At 38.1% G+C, this 17,708-nt stretch overlaps 3 protein-coding genes across 6 annotated transcripts in view; 2 read left to right on the forward strand and 1 right to left on the reverse strand.

The window, feature by feature from the left end:
- On the reverse strand, window positions 1-13,032 carry LOC145976961 (uncharacterized). Its single transcript, XM_083108538.1, has 4 exons — window positions 12,202-13,032; window positions 11,595-11,887; window positions 11,437-11,513; window positions 1-11,306 (listed from the first exon to the last, which is right to left on the reverse strand). The coding sequence occupies exons 2-4, from the start codon at window positions 11,768-11,770 to the stop codon at window positions 2,053-2,055; spliced, it is 9,507 nt and encodes a 3,168-aa protein (XP_082964664.1). The 5' UTR covers window positions 11,771-11,887; window positions 12,202-13,032; the 3' UTR covers window positions 1-2,052.
- The window catches only part of LOC145976965 (uncharacterized), a 26,483-nt gene continuing 21,166 nt past the window's right edge, over window positions 12,392-17,708 (forward strand). For 2 of the 4 annotated variants that reach the window (XM_083108546.1, XM_083108547.1), the window contains exons 1-2: window positions 12,393-13,211; window positions 13,375-13,564. The gene's annotated coding sequence lies outside the window, so the exon portion shown is untranslated. Of the gene's footprint in view, window positions 13,212-13,374; window positions 13,565-17,708 lie in introns of all 4 variants that reach the window. The other 2 variants (XM_083108548.1, XR_014440357.1) reach the window with 2 other exon arrangements.
- LOC145976967 (uncharacterized) lies at window positions 14,389-17,102 on the forward strand. Its single transcript, XM_083108551.1, has 6 exons — window positions 14,389-15,008; window positions 15,160-15,225; window positions 15,541-15,769; window positions 15,882-16,139; window positions 16,237-16,391; window positions 16,512-17,102. The coding sequence occupies exons 1-6, from the start codon at window positions 14,820-14,822 to the stop codon at window positions 16,542-16,544; spliced, it is 930 nt and encodes a 309-aa protein (XP_082964677.1). The 5' UTR covers window positions 14,389-14,819; the 3' UTR covers window positions 16,545-17,102.

The following is a 17,708-nucleotide window of genomic DNA, read 5'->3' on the forward strand; positions in this document are numbered from 1 at the left end:
TGTAGTTACATATATATATTTCCCAATCTTACAATACTACATGATACCTGCAGATATATACGAATTTTAATATAACTTTGATATATATATTCATATACCTATATATCCAAAAAAAATTATAGAACATTAACAATTCAGTCCATCCTTGAAGATTTCTCAGGTTCTTCTTACATTCTACAATATTATATCGAGTTTATCTGTTATTTGAAATATAATAATTCACAAAAATTTATTTTACTTTCCGATATCGACGTATAATATGTATGTACATACGTGGCCACTTATAATTAAAAAAAAGAAACGCCACGAGAAATAAAAACAGATTTATTCTTGAAATAACACAAGGTTATAAAGAATATAGTATAGCAATATTTCTTATGACATTCTGATAAATCTGTCTTGCTTGTGGATTGCACTATAAAAATCTTCGAGTTCACTCTCTACGTAATTAAAACTTCTTCACATTTCGCTTATTAAGAATTAGCTTTATCTCGGATGAAATAAATCGTTTTACTTAGGAATTAGACGATAGATTTCAAATTAATTAAGGCATCCCAAACATGATAGATTTCCTGTAAAATAAAATCTACACGCGTTTCTTTTACAACACAATCGACTTCTTAACATATTAGATAGACATCGTATTAGGTGAAATAATAAACATTTTTATTTTCCATATATATGTTGTCTATAAACTTTATATCCTACAAACTAAAACATAAGCCTAATAGAAAACGATCCTCGTTTCGCTCAAAGCCTTGCACATTTTATATGTCGCATACAATTTAAAACTTATTACATTGTTCACATATACAACAATTGAGCAAAGCGAGGCGTGGCGTAACTTATCCGCGAAAAAGTTAAGTCTTCAAACGAGAAAGTCCTCATTTATATCGCGTCTCCGCCAAAGTATATATTATAATAGATGTATAATGAAGCATATTGTGCTCTTTGCATCGGTATAGCAAACTTGTACCCAGGCACAATACGGGGATACTAAAAGGATATAAGACAAGCGAGAATATGTCAATTTCGATAATGTCGAAGACTAAAGTTATGAAAGATGTATTTTTTCCAGAAGCACCATTGAATTCATTACGGTTCTTTTTATATAATTACATCAACTCCTTTTCTCTCTTTCTCTCTCCCCTAATTCGTAGAAGTGTGCTATAAATGAACTTGCTTATATTACGACTGGACATTACGAAGTAGCAGTGAAATCTTGGGATGTTGATTGCGATTCTTTTTGGTTTTACAAATATTTTTCACTTTATATTATTATTTTATTATTCAACGATTACATCATCTTCAACATTTTGTTATAAAGAAATTCTGCGATTTTCTCACTCTCTGCTACATCGTAAATACACAAAAATATCGACGCAGAAATCGCCGCCCATCTCTGACATTAATCTTTACGACATTCTAAAAAGAAAGAATAATAACATATATTCTGTATATACAGGATGTTTCTGTTCACTTTTTCGCATAATAATGTAAAAGACATCCTCAGTCTAACATATTTAAAACATGCTAAGCTAGGCGTTTTTTTATCTATCGTTCGAGAACGTGACATAGAAAGTACATCCTGTATAAATAGTTGACTTAAAATTCTTATATGATTATATGGTTATATACACGGTTCTTTCTTTTTTATCATATCAAACGTCGATGACGGTAAAATCAAGATTATAACGATATAATGCTATATATGAAATTATGTATACATATAATCCCTCTGTACCGAATTCTAAAAACGAATTACATAAAAATTCACGGCTTTTTTTTATTTTAACACGCATAAACATACGCACGCATGCATACGCGCGCACGCTTATTTGTTTGTACGTAGGGACCTAACGATAAAAACCTAACACTAAATTTAGATTTCAGCGCTTGTATACTTAATACATTATAATTTTATCTTAACATTATATTTACATCTGAAAATAGACTAAAAAGTCTGTATGTTGACGGGGCTGCAGAGACAGCACGACCGATAGTCTATTTCAATGAGGGACACTCTTGCTCGTTACCGTCTTCCGTGGTATATTACCTGTCCATAGGCCTGGTGGCTGGCACTGAGCTCTCCACGAGGTCGTGCCTCTCGATCGGCGAATTCTCCAGGGTGTAGTCCACCGGATATCCTTCGGAATAGGTCGGTGTAGCCTCGCCCTGCTGCCTCAGTCTAAGCTCACCCGATCTCTCCTGATAGAAGCTCTGCGATGCCTCGATATTCGGCGACGAGGACGACGACTGCTCCTCCGTTTTACCATCCAGATCGTCCGTGGAATAATAGCTCTGGCTCGCCTCGCTCTCGGGTCTGCTGGGATCGTAGTAGCCGGACGAGATACTATGGCTGGTGTAATTGGGCGTCTCCTCCTCGGCGGGCGCAAAATAACTTTGACTCACCTCCTGCGGATTGCCCTCGTAGTAACCGCCAGGTGTGACGTGCTCCTCGTGTGGGTCCTCCTCCAGACGGGAGTTGGCATCTTGGTCCACGGACTCGTAGTAACTCGCCGTCACTTCTTGGTGATGGGCGTAATAGCTGGACGGCTCGTTTTGATGATGATCGCCGCTCTCCGTGACGAAGTTCTGCGAGCAAGTTTCTTCCAGGCCAGGCATCGAAATCGGCACCTCATACGATGTCGATACGTTCTGCTCGACTATTACCTGATCGTCGTAGCTGGAAGTAGGCACCGAGTCCACGTGGTGGGTCGACGTGATATCAGGATTCAAGTTGTACGATGAGGAGGTCGGGATTTCCGGCACGCCGTTGTCATGAATACCGGTATGCTCCGTACTGACCGACGTGTCCGGTATCACACTGGACGAGGCAATGTTGAGTTCTTCGCACGGCGGAATCTCGTAAGACGACGTACTTATCGCACTTTCCTGATCCTGATCGCGCTCCTGATTCTCGGGGGTCTCCGGCACGTAAGACGAGCTTGCCGTCTCGTCCTCGTTCAATCCGGAGTTGTTGGTTGATACAGATGACGTACCGATACCATCGGCACCGATATCGTTGGACTGCGACGGTATATTGCCTTCTTGACTGATCTCGGCATCGGTCTCCATATCTTCCGTCGTATTCTCTCTCTTGTCAACTTCGTAACTCTGCGTAGGGAAGCTCTGATCGTCGATCGCTTCGTCGGCGCTCGGTCGTTCTACTTGATTCTGGATTTCGTTGAAGGATTGCGTAGGTGCGTTTACGTTGGCTTCCGTTGAAACCTCGTACGATTGAGATGCCTCGTTGATCTTCGAATGTTCGAAAGATTGAGTCGGCGGTTCCGCCACGACGGTCTCCTCATCGATCTCCATCGATTCATACGCGATCGACTGCGTAGCCTCGCCCGACGAACTCTCAAGTTTGCCGGCGGATTGACTAGGTAGATCCGCGGAGTCACTGCTGATGGATACATTGAACTGCTCGTATTGAGATTGCGATGGCGTCTCTTGACTAGCTTCCGCGATCGCCACCTCCTCTTCCTCGAAATGCAGTTCCATGCTCTGGCGCAAACGACGCCTGTCCGATTCTTCCTGCGACGACGGTTCGTCCTTCTGACTATCTTCCGTGCCTCGCTTGTCATTTGTACTGCCGGCATACAACTCCGATTCTACTGCCTCGTTCACCTCCATAATCGCATCGCTCGTGGCATTTAACAATTCGGCTGGTAGAATTTGCGAAGCTGTTTGAGTTTCTACTTGGTTTGACGTACCGGCTACCTGCTTATCTAGCAAATTAGTTTTAGATCCTTCGGAAAACGTTAGCTGCTTCAACTTGTCCACAGTGTCCGCTTCGTGCGATTCAGTGGCCTTAAGCTCACTCGAATCAATCACTTCAAAACTCATTTGTTCTATCTTAGAATTAGATTCGGATGTAATCGAGTCGGTTTCATCTATTATTGGTAAACTAGTCATCGAGGTATCACTCTCCTTATTATCGCCTTTTTTTTCCCGCGCGACTTTCATCGTGATCGAGGCGTTATCTTCCTTAGCCGGTTGCTGTAAGATCAATTCTTCGGCTGTGATAGGAACTTCTTGAGAAGAATATACTTCCTGCATCGTCGCGGTTTGCTCCTTGTCCGAATTCTTAGATGACTTGTCGGTCGATATAATTGGTTTCTGTGGAGAAGCCGGAACTTGATGCGTGGAGATAATCATTTCCGACGTTTCCGCAATGTCTTCCAACGGCATATGTTCCACTGTTGGCGCCTTGGAGACCAGCATCTCCGAGACTGGTACGTCTACAAATGTCTGTTCGGCGACGATCGTCGTGGTGAATTGCGAATTGTCCGTGTACGTGTCATCGATGATAGGCATCGACGGAGTGGTTTGTATCTGCGGATTCTCTAGGACGATACTGTTCGGCATGGTAACCGTGTACGAGACCGATGGCGTGATTGCGATTTCGGCGCTTTGCACGTTTTGCGTCTCTGCGGTCGTGATGTTGTTCTCCAGATTTGGGATAACCACGTATTGAGTACTCGCGGGAATCTTGGCGCAATCGATATCTTCACTGCTCGCTGCCGCCGTCGGGCCCTCAATAATCTCGCCAATGTCTGGCATTGAGTTGCCGGGAATCTGAATCTGCGGTTCACCCGTGGCAGATATGTAAGAGATACTGGGATTCGTAATGGTAATCGGTAGCTCAAGAGAAGACGGGATAGTGGATACCGCCGATGTCGGAGTTGAATCTGTTGACTGAATTGGCAAGCTGCTCGGTACTTCGAGCGGCGTCATGATGGGCTGATTTAGAGTCAATGAGGTTTCTAGTACCGACGGCGATGATATTGGTTCTGTGGGCGGTATGATAGTCGACTGTAGTATTGTCTGATTGATAAGACTCGTCTGAGTAAGACCGGTCTGGGTCATGACACTACCAGATGCTTGATTCTCTGGCAAGTTGATTTCTTGCTGGAAATCTGTATTAGCGAGAGCGGCTGCCAGTATGTCTTGATTAGACGTCTGTATCACTTCTGAGGCGGGGAAACTCTCCGTTATAATTGTTGTTTGATTAGCCTCTGTCACATTGGTTTGAATGTTCGGCAAAATACCGTTGTCGAATTGAAGAACAATGTTATCCAAGGTTCCGGCTTCTCCCAGAGAACTAGGATCTATATATAAAGTCCTCGTGCCATCGGGATTTTGCGTAGTTCCTTCCAATGACATAAGAGTATTATTATCGAGCGGCTGTATCTGTCCTTGCTCGTCAATCGTAACTAACACGTACGTTTGTGTGCCATCGCTGCTTTCTGTTGGTAAAGCCATGATTTGTGGTTGCGCGGCCATTTTCGGTTCCTCCGTTTTTTCAACGTCTACGCTACTTTTTTCAGTTTGAAGTTTCTCAACTTTACCTTGTTCCTTTTGAACGGTATCCATAAGCTGAAGATCCGTTTTCGCTTTTTTTTCCACATCGATCGGTTCCAACGGTGGTAACGCCATGGTCGTAACGGTATTCACGTTCGTCGTGACAGTGTTTATAGAATTCATAGCGATATTCAACAGATTCTTCTGCGCCTTGCTTGACGCGTGAGACTTCGTGGAGGATTTTGGAGGAGTCGCGGAGATTGTCTGTTTCGATTGGGCGACCGTCTTAGCAGCAATCGGCACATTTGCCGAGGTCGCCGTGGCGATCGTCTGTTTCGCGTGGATGCTCTGCATGGTCGATACAACCGGTTCCTGCACTTTCTGGACGACAAATTTCTGCTGAGTTTTAGTCTGACGACCAGTTTTAGGAATAATAACTTTTGGCACGGTTGCGGTCTTGTTTTTCGGCTGTACCTGCTGTGTAACCATCGTTACTGTCTGTTGTGTCCCGCTCGGCGAAGCAATACTTATGGTAGCGCCTGGTTGCACCACCGCTTGTTGCTTGATGCTCTTCTTACCGTGCGATGTGCTCTTCTGAGCCCCTGTGCCGGTAGTGTTCGGCAAAATCAATGTGCCACCGGATGATTTCGCGGATGATTTCGTTTGCGAGCCTGCAGCCGATATCGGTACTTTAGACGATTTCTGCAATATAGGCAATTGTACCTTTTGTTGTACTGGCTGATATACTTTGCCGCCTTTGACCGGGCTTTTGGCAGCGATGGCCTTCACCTGTTGCCCGGTTATCGGCGTAAGGATAGTACCTTTGCTGCTAACGATGGCCTGCGGATTTAATATAGTCTTACCAGCAAGAGCTTGAGACACTGGTGTCAAGATCGCTTTCGAGCCACCTAGATTTTGAGTTTGCGAAGACAAGAGAGTTGCGCCGCCCTTCGTAATTAAAGTCTTCGAGCCAATAATAGTTTTTCCGCTCAAAGCTGAGGCACTAATCGGAGTATAAATACCACCTTTTGTAAGGATTCCCTGGGGTAGTGTGCCTAATAATGCTGTTTTAGCAATAGTACCTGAAATCGGAGTGAGTACACCTTTAGATGTGATTATACCCTGCGTATTAATAATCTTATGACTACCGCTGGCTAGTTTGGATGTGGTAGGCGAGCCAGCGATAGCTGCAGCAGTGTCAGCTTTCGGCGCAATAATCTTCGAAGTAATTATACTACTCTGCGGACTGATCGGACATAGTAACTGGCCCTTACTCGTCACGATTCTTTGCACTTTGCCGCTCAGAGTCTTGGAAATATTTAATGGCACCATTTTTGACTGACTCGATGTCAATATGACAACTTTATTACCTTGCTGAATCACTTGCGCGTTGCCCGCCGCCTTGCCGGTGGTTGGAATAGTGATCTTCTGTTGAGTACCGGATTTGCCTTGAACACTATAACGCAGTTGCTGAGTGCCCGCAGTCTGTACGACGACGTATTTGCCTTTTTGCGTCAAGAGAGACGGTGTTTTGCCGGTTGGTTGAGCGCTCTGAAACTTCAAACCCTTTACACCACCGGTGAGCGGGGGCACCAGTGTTTTAACGCTCGTGATGGTCGGTTTTGCTTTGCTTTCTTTTTTCAATATCGCCGGCATGCCACTCTTCTTCTTCGTCGGCGACGTCTCGGCCACGGTGGTTTCATTGGCGATCTTAAATTGAGTCTGTTTAGTAGGTGATAATATTTGCGTGGTAGGAGTGAAAGAGAGCGTGGCTGGAATTGAACTGGATGCCGGTATGATAGAAGATATGACGACAGGCATCTGTTCAATGCTCTCGGGTGTTAGCACGTCTTCGCTGAGGACAAATGGCATTGAGTTGATATCCAGCTCCATGTCTGCTAAACTTTGAGAGCTCTGTTGTATGTATTTTTCTGTCGCCGGTACAGTCACGATAGTTTGTGTCGTGGATGCGCTGCTTTTTTCTTTATTCTGCGCCTCTAGAAATGCGTCTGTCTCTTCTGTCTTTAAAACTTGTAACTTCTTAGTCAGAGACATGTGTGAACTAGGTAGATTAGATTTTATAGTTTTTAGTTTACTATTCGAGGGTAGAGTTTCTATCTTCATTATCTTGGCCTTGGGTCCACTCTTTTGATCGCTTTTCTTCGTTACGTCCATTTCCAATTTATGTTTTACACCTTTTTGCGATAGTTTGTTCGGTTTTAAAATTTGCACTGGTTCAGTCAACGTAACATTTTCTATTATTCGCGGCATTTCACGCTTTTTTACTGGTACGCTGATATCGGATGATAAAGAAGATGTAGATACAGATGAAGTTTTTGAGATTTCGCTCAATTTTTTAACATCGGAAATAGTTTTAGCATTATTTTCAGATGATTTAGACGTAATGATAAATTCATTGGGCGATGATCCAAACTGAGTACTAGTAGTTTCGCAACTGTTATCTTTAATTTTGTTATCGATCTCTATTTTCTCCTCGATAACTACCTCGATATTTTCGAAATTACTCACAACCGAAACATCTGATCCTTCAATTGGAATATTTTCGGGAACTTCTAAAATTTTTGAATCATCAATTTTTGTACTTTGTGCAGGTATGGCAGTAATATTTACTTTAACCTCTTCAGCTTTCTTTTTGATAGACTTCTTCTCCTTCTTACCTTTAGGTGATTCTGCACCTTCAATCTTCTTCTTATCCATCTGTAAAGTTTTTAGAAAAGCTTCCTGGAATGTATTGGCTGGCCTTTCTTCTAAAAATAAATCTTTGTCTTTTTTTCCTTTACCTGTTTCAGGTGTGAATTTACCTTTATATCTCGTTTGCATAGAAGATTTCTTGGGAGTTAATTGTTGCTCGATTATCGTTTTGGTTGGACTCTTTGGTGTATTATCCGCATCATCTGGTTTGGATGTTTCGAATGACGTTTCAAGTGATTTTAATCCAAGCTGATTAACATCTTGTGATTTTGGCAATACTTCCTCTATCGATTGCATTTCTTGTTCTTTTTTATTTGATTCATTTAAGTTTTCCTGCAGGTCAGAATTTTTCAAGTTTTCTTGCTCTTCTTTTTTAGTGTCCAAAATTTTTGCGATTTCATCTGTTATTTTATTTACTGTTGCTTTTATCACTATTTCATCTTCTTCATTTACTCTTTCTTTAGCATCATTCTGAAATTCAGACTGATGTTCAAATTCGATTTCAATCTTAGAACCAAATTCAATCTCTTTACATTCAGACTCAAGTTTGGTGTCTACAGTTTTATTAACTTGCACATCTGTATCAAGATCTTGCGATGATTCAAATTTTTTCATCTGAGACTTTTTTGGCGGTAACATATCCATACTTGTTTTTGAAATATCCTGCTGTGTTTCAATTTTATCAATAATATCTTCAGTTTGTTCTAGAATTGAAGATTTCTTCTGATCCTTAAGATTTTTTTCAATATCTTTATTTGGCTTTATTAAATTTCTCTTTTCTTTCACTTCTGATGACTCCTTGATAGTTTTATCCAAATCAAGTTCCATTTCCTCCATTTTATTTGAAGCTTCTAACACTGTAGTTGTCTCTACATTTTCCGAAGATACATCTATATCAATTTTCGTGACGGATGCTTCATCCAAAACAGCTTTTATTCGCTCTTCGAGTATATCGCATTTTACTTCTTCAGATTTTTCTTCTTCTTCTTCAGAAAATGTTTCCTTTTTAGAGACGCGATTATCAAAGAGTTCGTGTTTCATATCAATCGATGAGACGCTCGTGCTGTTTTCAGCAACAGTTGGTGTTTGATCTGATACTTCTATTTCTTCCTTATCCCTTTGGGTGACGAATCCGCTGCTCTTTTTATCAGCGCCTCTCGAACGTCTGCCTCTTCTGGATTTACTTATAATTCTTTCGGGAACTTTAGTTTCACTTTCAGATTGACTCTCATCTGTTTTGAACGCTTTGTAATCAGGATCTTGAACATATATATTGGATTCCAAATATTTTTTATTTGGTTTGCGTCTTCTACCGCTGTACGATCGATCTGTATCAGAATCCGAAGTCTTTCGCTCGATTTCGATTCTTTCGCTCAAGCGAAATCTCTTGTTACCTCTATTGGTTTTTACTTTGAGACTTTTGTCTGTATTAGCATTTTTATTAGCCGTTCTCGCATTTTTCCGTGGTCGTCCTCTTCCCCTTTTAATTAATGGCTGACCAATACGATTATCTGAGACACCATCGTCAATACTTTGATCTTGATCTAATAAATCAGTGTCTGAATTTTCGCTTTGTTCAGGCATAGTCTCTGCAGATTCGGACACGGTTTCATCTTCCGTTTCCGTGGTAAATCGTTCGGATAAAGTATCATCCGCTTCTTTCATAGAAGTGTTATCATTAGATTCTATAATCGCGTCCTCTGAGTCAGCTTTTTCGGACTGAAGCAATTTATCATCGTTATGTTTCATATCTGATGTTTCAATTTTTTCTAATGTTTCAGCACTTTTTGTCGATACATCTGGTGTAGTAATCTTAGATTTCGTTTCACTATGCTTTGTAACATTTGAAGAATGTTCATTATTACCATCTTCTCTCTCTTCAACTATTTCTACAATCTCCACTTCAGCTTCGGAACTGTTAGTATTAGACTTCTGTTGATCATTTTTTGATTGCATAGTTTTCTTTTTGTCTTCATCTTCAGGTTGTGTCGTTTCTATTTCATCTTGTATATTCTCATCGCGATCTTTATTCGCTTTTATTTCTTTCTTCTCTTGTTGATTGTTACTACCTTGTATTATTTCCATTATTTCATCAGCTTCTAATTTCATGTTTCTACCTAATTCAGATATTTCGGCTTCTCTCTTCACTTCATTTTTCAAAGCTTGACTCATTGCAAATTCTTTGATAATTTCTTTTTTCAAAGATAAATTTTTCTCACCAAATACCCTGGGAATTTTTCGTACAGGTGGTATAGATTCACTCAAATCATCTTCGTCAAAATCAAAACATGATAGTCGTGATTTTTTGTCATCTTTGTCATTTTTGCTCTCACTGTCAGAACTCGAAGTATCCTTTTTTGGTGACTTATTGAATGTTTCATTGGACATACTGCAAATCTTAATATCTGTTTCAGTCTCCGATTTCTTATCAAAATTACTCAATCGTTGTATTTGTATTGAAGATAATTCTTCAGTATCTTTAAGTAATTTCTCTGTTTCCGTTATAATTTCATTATTCTCTGCAGCTCTCTCCTCATTGTATTCTTTATCATCGATACTTGATGAAGTCTTCATAGGTGAACTATTCAGAGAATTATTTACATTAATAATTGTTTCTTCGTCCGATTCATCCTCCCAATCAGCTAACAATTTTTCACGCAATTCTGGATCAGTTTTCTTTTTCTTACTGGATTTCTCATTCTGTTTCGAATGTCTTCGTTTACCTGATTCCAAGCTACTCTCACTCTTCTTTTTGCTCGATTGGCTCTTATCTTTTCTTACATATTTTCGTTTCGGTGTACTTGTATCGGAAATTCTACTGTGCGACTGAGAATATGTTTTCACCTTCGATCGTGGCGTCGACGAGTCGCCGGACCGATGACATTTTATGTGACATATAATCACATTAACGCGCGAGGAAGTAAAATTACAGAAATGGCAACGGTACACTGGGGAACCTGTGTTAATCGGAGTTGATGGTAAGCTGCTGGGTTGCTGACGAATGCGAACCTCATGATCGCTCTCTCCGCGCAAAAAACGCGGATGTGTGATTTTCTTCATGTCCCCGCCATCGCTTCGCCTATGTCCGTCTTCGCGATCGCGCTTCTTTTTCGGGATTTTCTTCTCGCCGAACAGAGCAGAAATATCCGGCTTCTCTTCTGGATAAAATTTTCCTTGGTTCAATATATCGGGATCTCCTCCCGTTAATTTTTCCGCTGTCTCTACATCGCCTGGAAACTTGTCCATATAACTGGCACCATCCTTACTTTTGCTTCTGTATTTATCTATTAAATAAAATTGAACAAAGCTTAATTTATGAAGAAACTATTAAGAAAGACAATCTACTTGGAAATTTAAATTAATATATTAGATATTAGTTATAATAACTAAGAGGAACAATCTTACGATACTTACCCATGCCTTTTTTAATAAATTCATCTTTAAGTGTGCAATTGTACTTGTAAATCTGTTGATAGTTCTTTACAAATTCACTAAAAAAAAAATAATTATTTAAGTAATTGTTTTCAATAATTCATTTAAGAATACATTAAAGTTGAGTTTTTGAAACTTACTAGGTATCTTCTTGAAAAAATTTAACAGCAGCAATTATTGGTTTCTTTTGAAATTCAGGTCGTATATCTTCTGGCAAATTATCCAATCCAGTAACTTGCCCAGGCCACCAGCATGCCCCCAATTTAACCCAAACAACATCCCCGTCCATATAATTGATTTCCGTTTGTTCACACATTTTAGCGTAATATTTGATCGAGTTCTTTCATAAAATCAACATTTGGAAAATACCAAATAATCTTTTAATAAATCTACTCTTAGATAGATATCAGCAATATTGCCCAGGATGAATATGCTACATGACAAACAAAAAAGTTCTTAAGTATTACATTGTGATCTTTATGTATGATTAAAATATAACTTATTAAAAGAAAAAAACAAAATGCCTTTACAACTACATACGAATATATATGAATATATAAATAAGCGCAGGAATATAACACTCGATAAAATATATAAATTGCACTTTAAAGTTATATTCTTTTATGTTTTCACAATTATTTCTCTACTTTTTCACAGTTTCAGTTTCCAGATACAAGAATCATCGAGCACATTACGTTCTCATAGATATTCTCCATAAATCAATGTGCAATCTCAAAGTACACTTACAATCACTAGAACTGTTACTGTACATCCCTCGAAACGTTCCCTCGCGTCTGCAAAACACACTGTAACTGTCTCTCAAACAAGTCTTCCTCTGGAATATTCAGCATACTCCTTCGCAACTATAAGAACACCAGGTTGGAGTCTAGGAGCCTCAGGAGTGGATCTCACGGTGTGCTCGCGGAGAAGGAGAACCGCATTGGACTGCCTGCTCCAGCTGCCTCGATGATGACGTTGTTACACGCGGCAGCAGCTACGTCGGGCATCTTAGCCCGCGTGAGTCGCGTGACGAGTCACTGTCCGCCTTCGACTCGTGCAATTCTCGGTCGTCTGCAATTCTTTCCGATCCGTTGCCGCCAATTCAACGCGATATATACAGACACGCTTGTATGCGCGTATATACACACACAGTGCGTCGAGAATTAACGTGAGCGTCGTTCCAGGAACGCAACGGTGGAAGGCGCGCGCGCGCGAACGCGCTCTCTCTCTCTCTCTCCGTCCTTATCTCTCCTCCTTGTCCCTCTCCCTCGCTCTCACTCGTTCGTTCTCGCGGCACCTTGTTCGGACTCCCGTCCGTTTCGGCGGTACGCACCAGGAGGCCGCCAGAAACGCCTCGACTCGCGATCCCGTGCGCATGCAAGCGCAAAGGGAGAAACAGCTGAGCTGAACCGGGCTAGGCCGAATTCGAAGGAATCAACGTTCAGAAGGCGCGCTACGTCGCTCGTGCGATACGACGACATACGTACATGCTATGCTCGGTTACCCGACTTGCAACGGGGCCCCGCACGGTGGATAGATGCGACGTCCGAATGCCTGAATGTGTAGACCGAATACCTCCCTCTCCGTCGCGAACGTGCCTGTTGGCAGATCTGCCAACTGCGCGTGAATCATGTGCGCGCGCGTTTCGAGTTTGACCTATCTTCCTTTTCTACCTCGGCATTCGACACGACGATGTCGCGCTCCGGAAAAATGTGACACGGAGAGTTCTCGATTAATTTGCAAGTGATTAAAACGAGGTATGTGAAAACTGGTTATAAAAGCTCTCGTTTGACGCTAAAAAAGTATCACACATATGTACAATATATAAAATATATAAGTATATGATAATAACCTGTGTTTCTCATCTGCACTTTCTGCATCTGCACTTTTCTATAATATTTTTCTTTCCTTTCTTTCTAGATAAAGTATATTTCATTTTAAATACAAAAGGTGTAAGAGCAGATATGGAACAGAAGATCGGTGCGTTTCTTATGCACTTGTTGATGAGGCGCGACAAATAAAATGAAACTGACATGAGTTTCTGCAACGAAGAGATAAACATTCGATAAGGAGAAAGACGTTCAACTTTGATCCAATTAGAGGCAGTAAGGTAAGTGCGTTTATTAAATATATGAAAAGACTGCTTTTTAATTGTAAAATTGATATTTCATCTAAAAGCATCGATAATTCTATATTACTAATTTTTATCAAATAAATGTTTTTTTATTAAATAAAAAAGTGCAGATTACATTCATCACTTTTAAAATTATTAAATTTAGAAATTATCCTTTAGATTTTTGGAAAAATATTTATGAATTTTTATGTATATATAAATTTATTATCCACTATCAGTTATTTTCTATGGCATATAATTTAACGCTATATATATCGATACCGTATATATTCGTATTATTCATATTTTTCTTTGAATAAAAGAAAAATTTGCGATTTTTTTCCTATTGCATATTTATATTTTTCATAATCTACTACTGTGATATAAGGTTTTTCTATTTCGCAATAATTTTTTTCATCGGTATAGTATTCGGATATTATGCCGCGAATTTTTGTTGCGAAAATAACATTGTATATTTCTGTTTTTTAATATATGTAGAACGAAATTCAGAACAAATATAATATGTATCTGTTACAAGTATAATCTATCTGAACAAGAATAATATATATATGTTGTATAAATTGAAATGTACGTCTTTGTTGGAATTGTATGCAAGATTTTTTATTTATCTCTAACATATAATTTACTTTTTAAACTTGTTGCAAAAGTTTGTGATGTTTGAATAAGTGTTTTAGAAATCTCTTAAATATCTTTTTTTTAATAATAAGTTATATTTATATATATTCTTTCATTTGTATTTCGTTAGATAAGAAATTATAACTTGATTTTTTCGCGATTTACAAATGATAATTTTTTTACAGTAAACATCGATACAGCAACTGTCAATCTATATTTATACGTGACATAGGTCAGAGTTCGTACATGCATATGTATACTTTGCAATGGCGCGAATCGCGCCGAAATATTTTTCATTACGGCGCAGTTGGCTACCCTGTGTCGCCGGGTGCCGTGACGCGGCTGGTCGCCGCGACGTGGCGCCAGCGTCGCGGTTCGCTTCCGGCGATACGTCGTCGACGTACAGCGCCAATTTTTCTCGGCGAGCATTCCATTTTCCGGTCGATTCGCCGATTTTATTACGCGTCGCGACATCGACGACAGTCGACGAGTCGTTTTCGACGCTGCTGTCGTTTCGTCGATTTTCTCCGTCGATCACCTTCAGCTTAACGTCAAAAGCGTACGATTCGACGTCGTTGTCAACTTTCGACGTACATCTTCGTTATCAGACGGAAAAATGGCGACTGCCATGCCATCGCGATTCGCCGTCCTTAGCATCGAGGATGACGACTTCAAGCCGAAGAAGACGCAGAAGAGCGCGACGACGAGTAAGGCTAGTGCGAAGAATAAAAGTGACAAGCCGAAGCAGCAGCAGCAGCAGCCGCCGCAACAGCAACAACAAGCGAACAAAAAAAAACAGAACAAAGTACGATTCATGCGTCCATTGTTGTTGTCGAGTTTTTGTTTTCAATCAGCCGGCGAAACGTCAGCCGGATGCGATGTTGTGGCGGGAAATTTAGACATTTCAAATTTATTTATTTTTTTGTTGTAAGTTTCACGATTCTTTTTGGCTTTAGGGAAAGAAGAAGAAAATAAATAATGACGATCAGCAATGGGAACAGTGGAAGCAAAAAGATACGATGGTAAAATATTAATCTTTGAGGGAATTAATGTAAGATTTATTTATCTAATCATTTATTTTTTACTTTTTAAAAATATATGATGTTTGAATAAGTGTTTTAGAAATCTTTAAAGTATCTTTTTTTTATTTAATAAATTAAATTAATATAAGTTTTATAAGTTGTATTGTAGAAAATTAAAAGTTGCATAAATTTTGAGAGATTTAATTTTAATATAATTCAATATATCCATAATTTGTAAATTTATATTTATTTACAATATTTTTTTGTAATTATCTATAATTTTGTTTTATATCATGTAATAATGATTTCCCTAAGGCTATCGAAGAAGCATTTGAACAGGAATTACATCAAGCTATCTTGCTGTCAAAACTGGCATATGAAGAAGAATTAGTCAGCACGGCAAAGAATGAAAAAGAACAAGAACAGATAAAAAAGTCTGGTAAAAAATCAAAGAAGACAACCATGTCTATAGTAGAATTCAATAGTCTGTCGTCAAATCTACTATCATCACCAATATCAAATGAACTTGTAGATAAATCGAAAGGTAGAGATTTATATGATGAAAGAATGAGTTAAATAATTTTGGAATGTATAAAAAAATATAGTGTAAAATCAAAAAGAAAATATTTAAGTGATAATTTTTCTAATTTTTGTAGAAATAGACGTAGAGTTTTTTGACAGAGTAGAGAAGGAAACAAAAGAAGAAATAACAAAGGGAAAAGAAAAGGATATGCTGAAAGCTAGATTTAATAAAATCGATGACGATATAACGTCCGCGCAATTAAGAGTAGAGATTGAAAAACGTGATGAAATAATCGAGCAATTAAGAACCGAAGTACATACATTGAAAGAAGAGTTAACACAAGTTAAGGAAAGAAATAAAAAATTATATCAAATATTATCACACGGCGAGAGTGAGTACTATATTTTAATATTAAATGATATACATTGCTAATATACTAAGAGAATATATATATATGTAATTTTTATATTTGTAATTTTTTCTTTTAGTGAAGGATAAAGCATCCGTACTAGCTGAAGTCGCAAAACTGCAAGAAATACGTGATGAATTAACGACCGAAGTAACATCTTTACATGCTCAATTGGAGCAAGAAAGATCTAAAACACGTACATCCAGCGCAGACTTGAAAACATCTAAACAAACTGTAAGACAGCAGTTTAAAAAATATCATGTACTTTCATATATGAAACTGCACGTTATATAATTTTATTAATTTCTTAAATACATCGGACAATGTTGCGCTTATGTATCTTGTATATTTCAGAACAAGAAGAAGCCGGCCAATGAAAATGCCTAATTCGCTTTTTGCGAAAAACTGTACCATTGTGATCTAATTTTTATTGATGATATATATTGATTAAGTCGCAATCTGAAAAACATTACGTTTGCAAAAAGAAAAATTTCGATCTCTTATAATATATTTTATATTTACTTGTTAAATGTAAGTTTAAGATACAATTAGATGACAGCTCTTGTTAGCTCGATTGTTTCACAAATGTATATTATGAAAATACGATTATAGCCTATATACATTAGCAACCATTTTTCTTTCCTTTTTAAATGACTGCAATATGCGCTTTATTTTTCACACTTTTTATTGTTTTAACTAGTTAGTTATGGAAGGCATTATGAAAAAGTAATTTTTTATTTACGAACAGAATCTATATGCGCTTTTGCAAATCATCAGTTTTGTCGTACATGTTATACTATCGTCTTGCATATAGTAGATAATTTTAAAAGAATAAAAGATAGTAAGATATTTTTTTTTAATTTAGCAATATTAAAGAAATTTCATATGTTTGTAAAGAGATCTGCACAAAGGCTCTTCCAGAATAAATATTTTATATGTATCATCTTCCGAACTGCGTATAATAATATACATGTGTGTGAATATATATATATAGATATATATATACACACACATATTACTTAAAATATTTTGTAATAAACACCTTCTACATAACACTATTTTTATCATTAACCATCTCTATTTATTTTTTTATGTTATGTTATCAATCAAAATATAATTATTTAATTTTTAAAAAATTTAACAATAAGGAAGAAATTTTATATTTTTTTAATAATTATTTCACCATTTGATTTTTAACTTTATCTAAATATAATTTTATAATTTCTATAATTCTGTAATTACTTTTGTCTCTAAGTAGTTTTAAATATATTTTTGCATGTTAAGATATATTCCATTCTGTAAATTTAAATTTATACATTTTTGTAAGATCTAAAGATAATTTTACTTATAATTTACCGGAAAAGTATGATATGAAAAATGTGATCCTTATTTTAACAAATATATGATTTGAAGTTAATGTTATGTGATTTCAAAATTCGCGAATTTCAGTCTCGGTTTATGCGATTGTCATCATCTCTATTCTACCAATTTCCAGTCCTTTCAACCATTCCAGTGGGCACTACATCCATTCGCACGATACTAAGCTTCATC

The sequence above is a fragment of the Camponotus vicinus genome, unplaced genomic scaffold (assembly GCF_025532165.1).
Source record: "Camponotus vicinus isolate PSW18456_S1 unplaced genomic scaffold, iyCamVici1.0 SCAF_9, whole genome shotgun sequence".
In the NCBI taxonomy this organism is placed as follows: domain Eukaryota; kingdom Metazoa; phylum Arthropoda; class Insecta; order Hymenoptera; family Formicidae; genus Camponotus; species Camponotus vicinus.

Excerpts from the sequence above, each read along its gene's own strand:
- LOC145976961 (XM_083108538.1), bottom strand. The coding sequence starts at position 11,770 with ATGTGTGAACAAACGGAAATCAATTATATGGACGGGGATGTTGTTTGG. Across the intron at positions 11,514-11,594 it reads TTTTTTCAAGAAGATACCTA|TGAATTTGTAAAGAACTATC; the intron begins GTAAGTTTCAAA and ends TTTTTTTTTTAG. Across the intron at positions 11,307-11,436 it reads ATTTATTAAAAAAGGCATGG|ATAAATACAGAAGCAAAAGT; the intron begins GTAAGTATCGTA and ends TTTATTTAATAG.
- LOC145976967 (XM_083108551.1), top strand. The coding sequence starts at position 14,820 with ATGGCGACTGCCATGCCATCGCGATTCGCCGTCCTTAGCATCGAGGAT. Across the intron at positions 15,009-15,159 it reads ACAAAAAAAAACAGAACAAA|GGAAAGAAGAAGAAAATAAA; the intron begins GTACGATTCATG and ends TTTTGGCTTTAG. Across the intron at positions 15,226-15,540 it reads GGAAGCAAAAAGATACGATG|GCTATCGAAGAAGCATTTGA; the intron begins GTAAAATATTAA and ends GATTTCCCTAAG.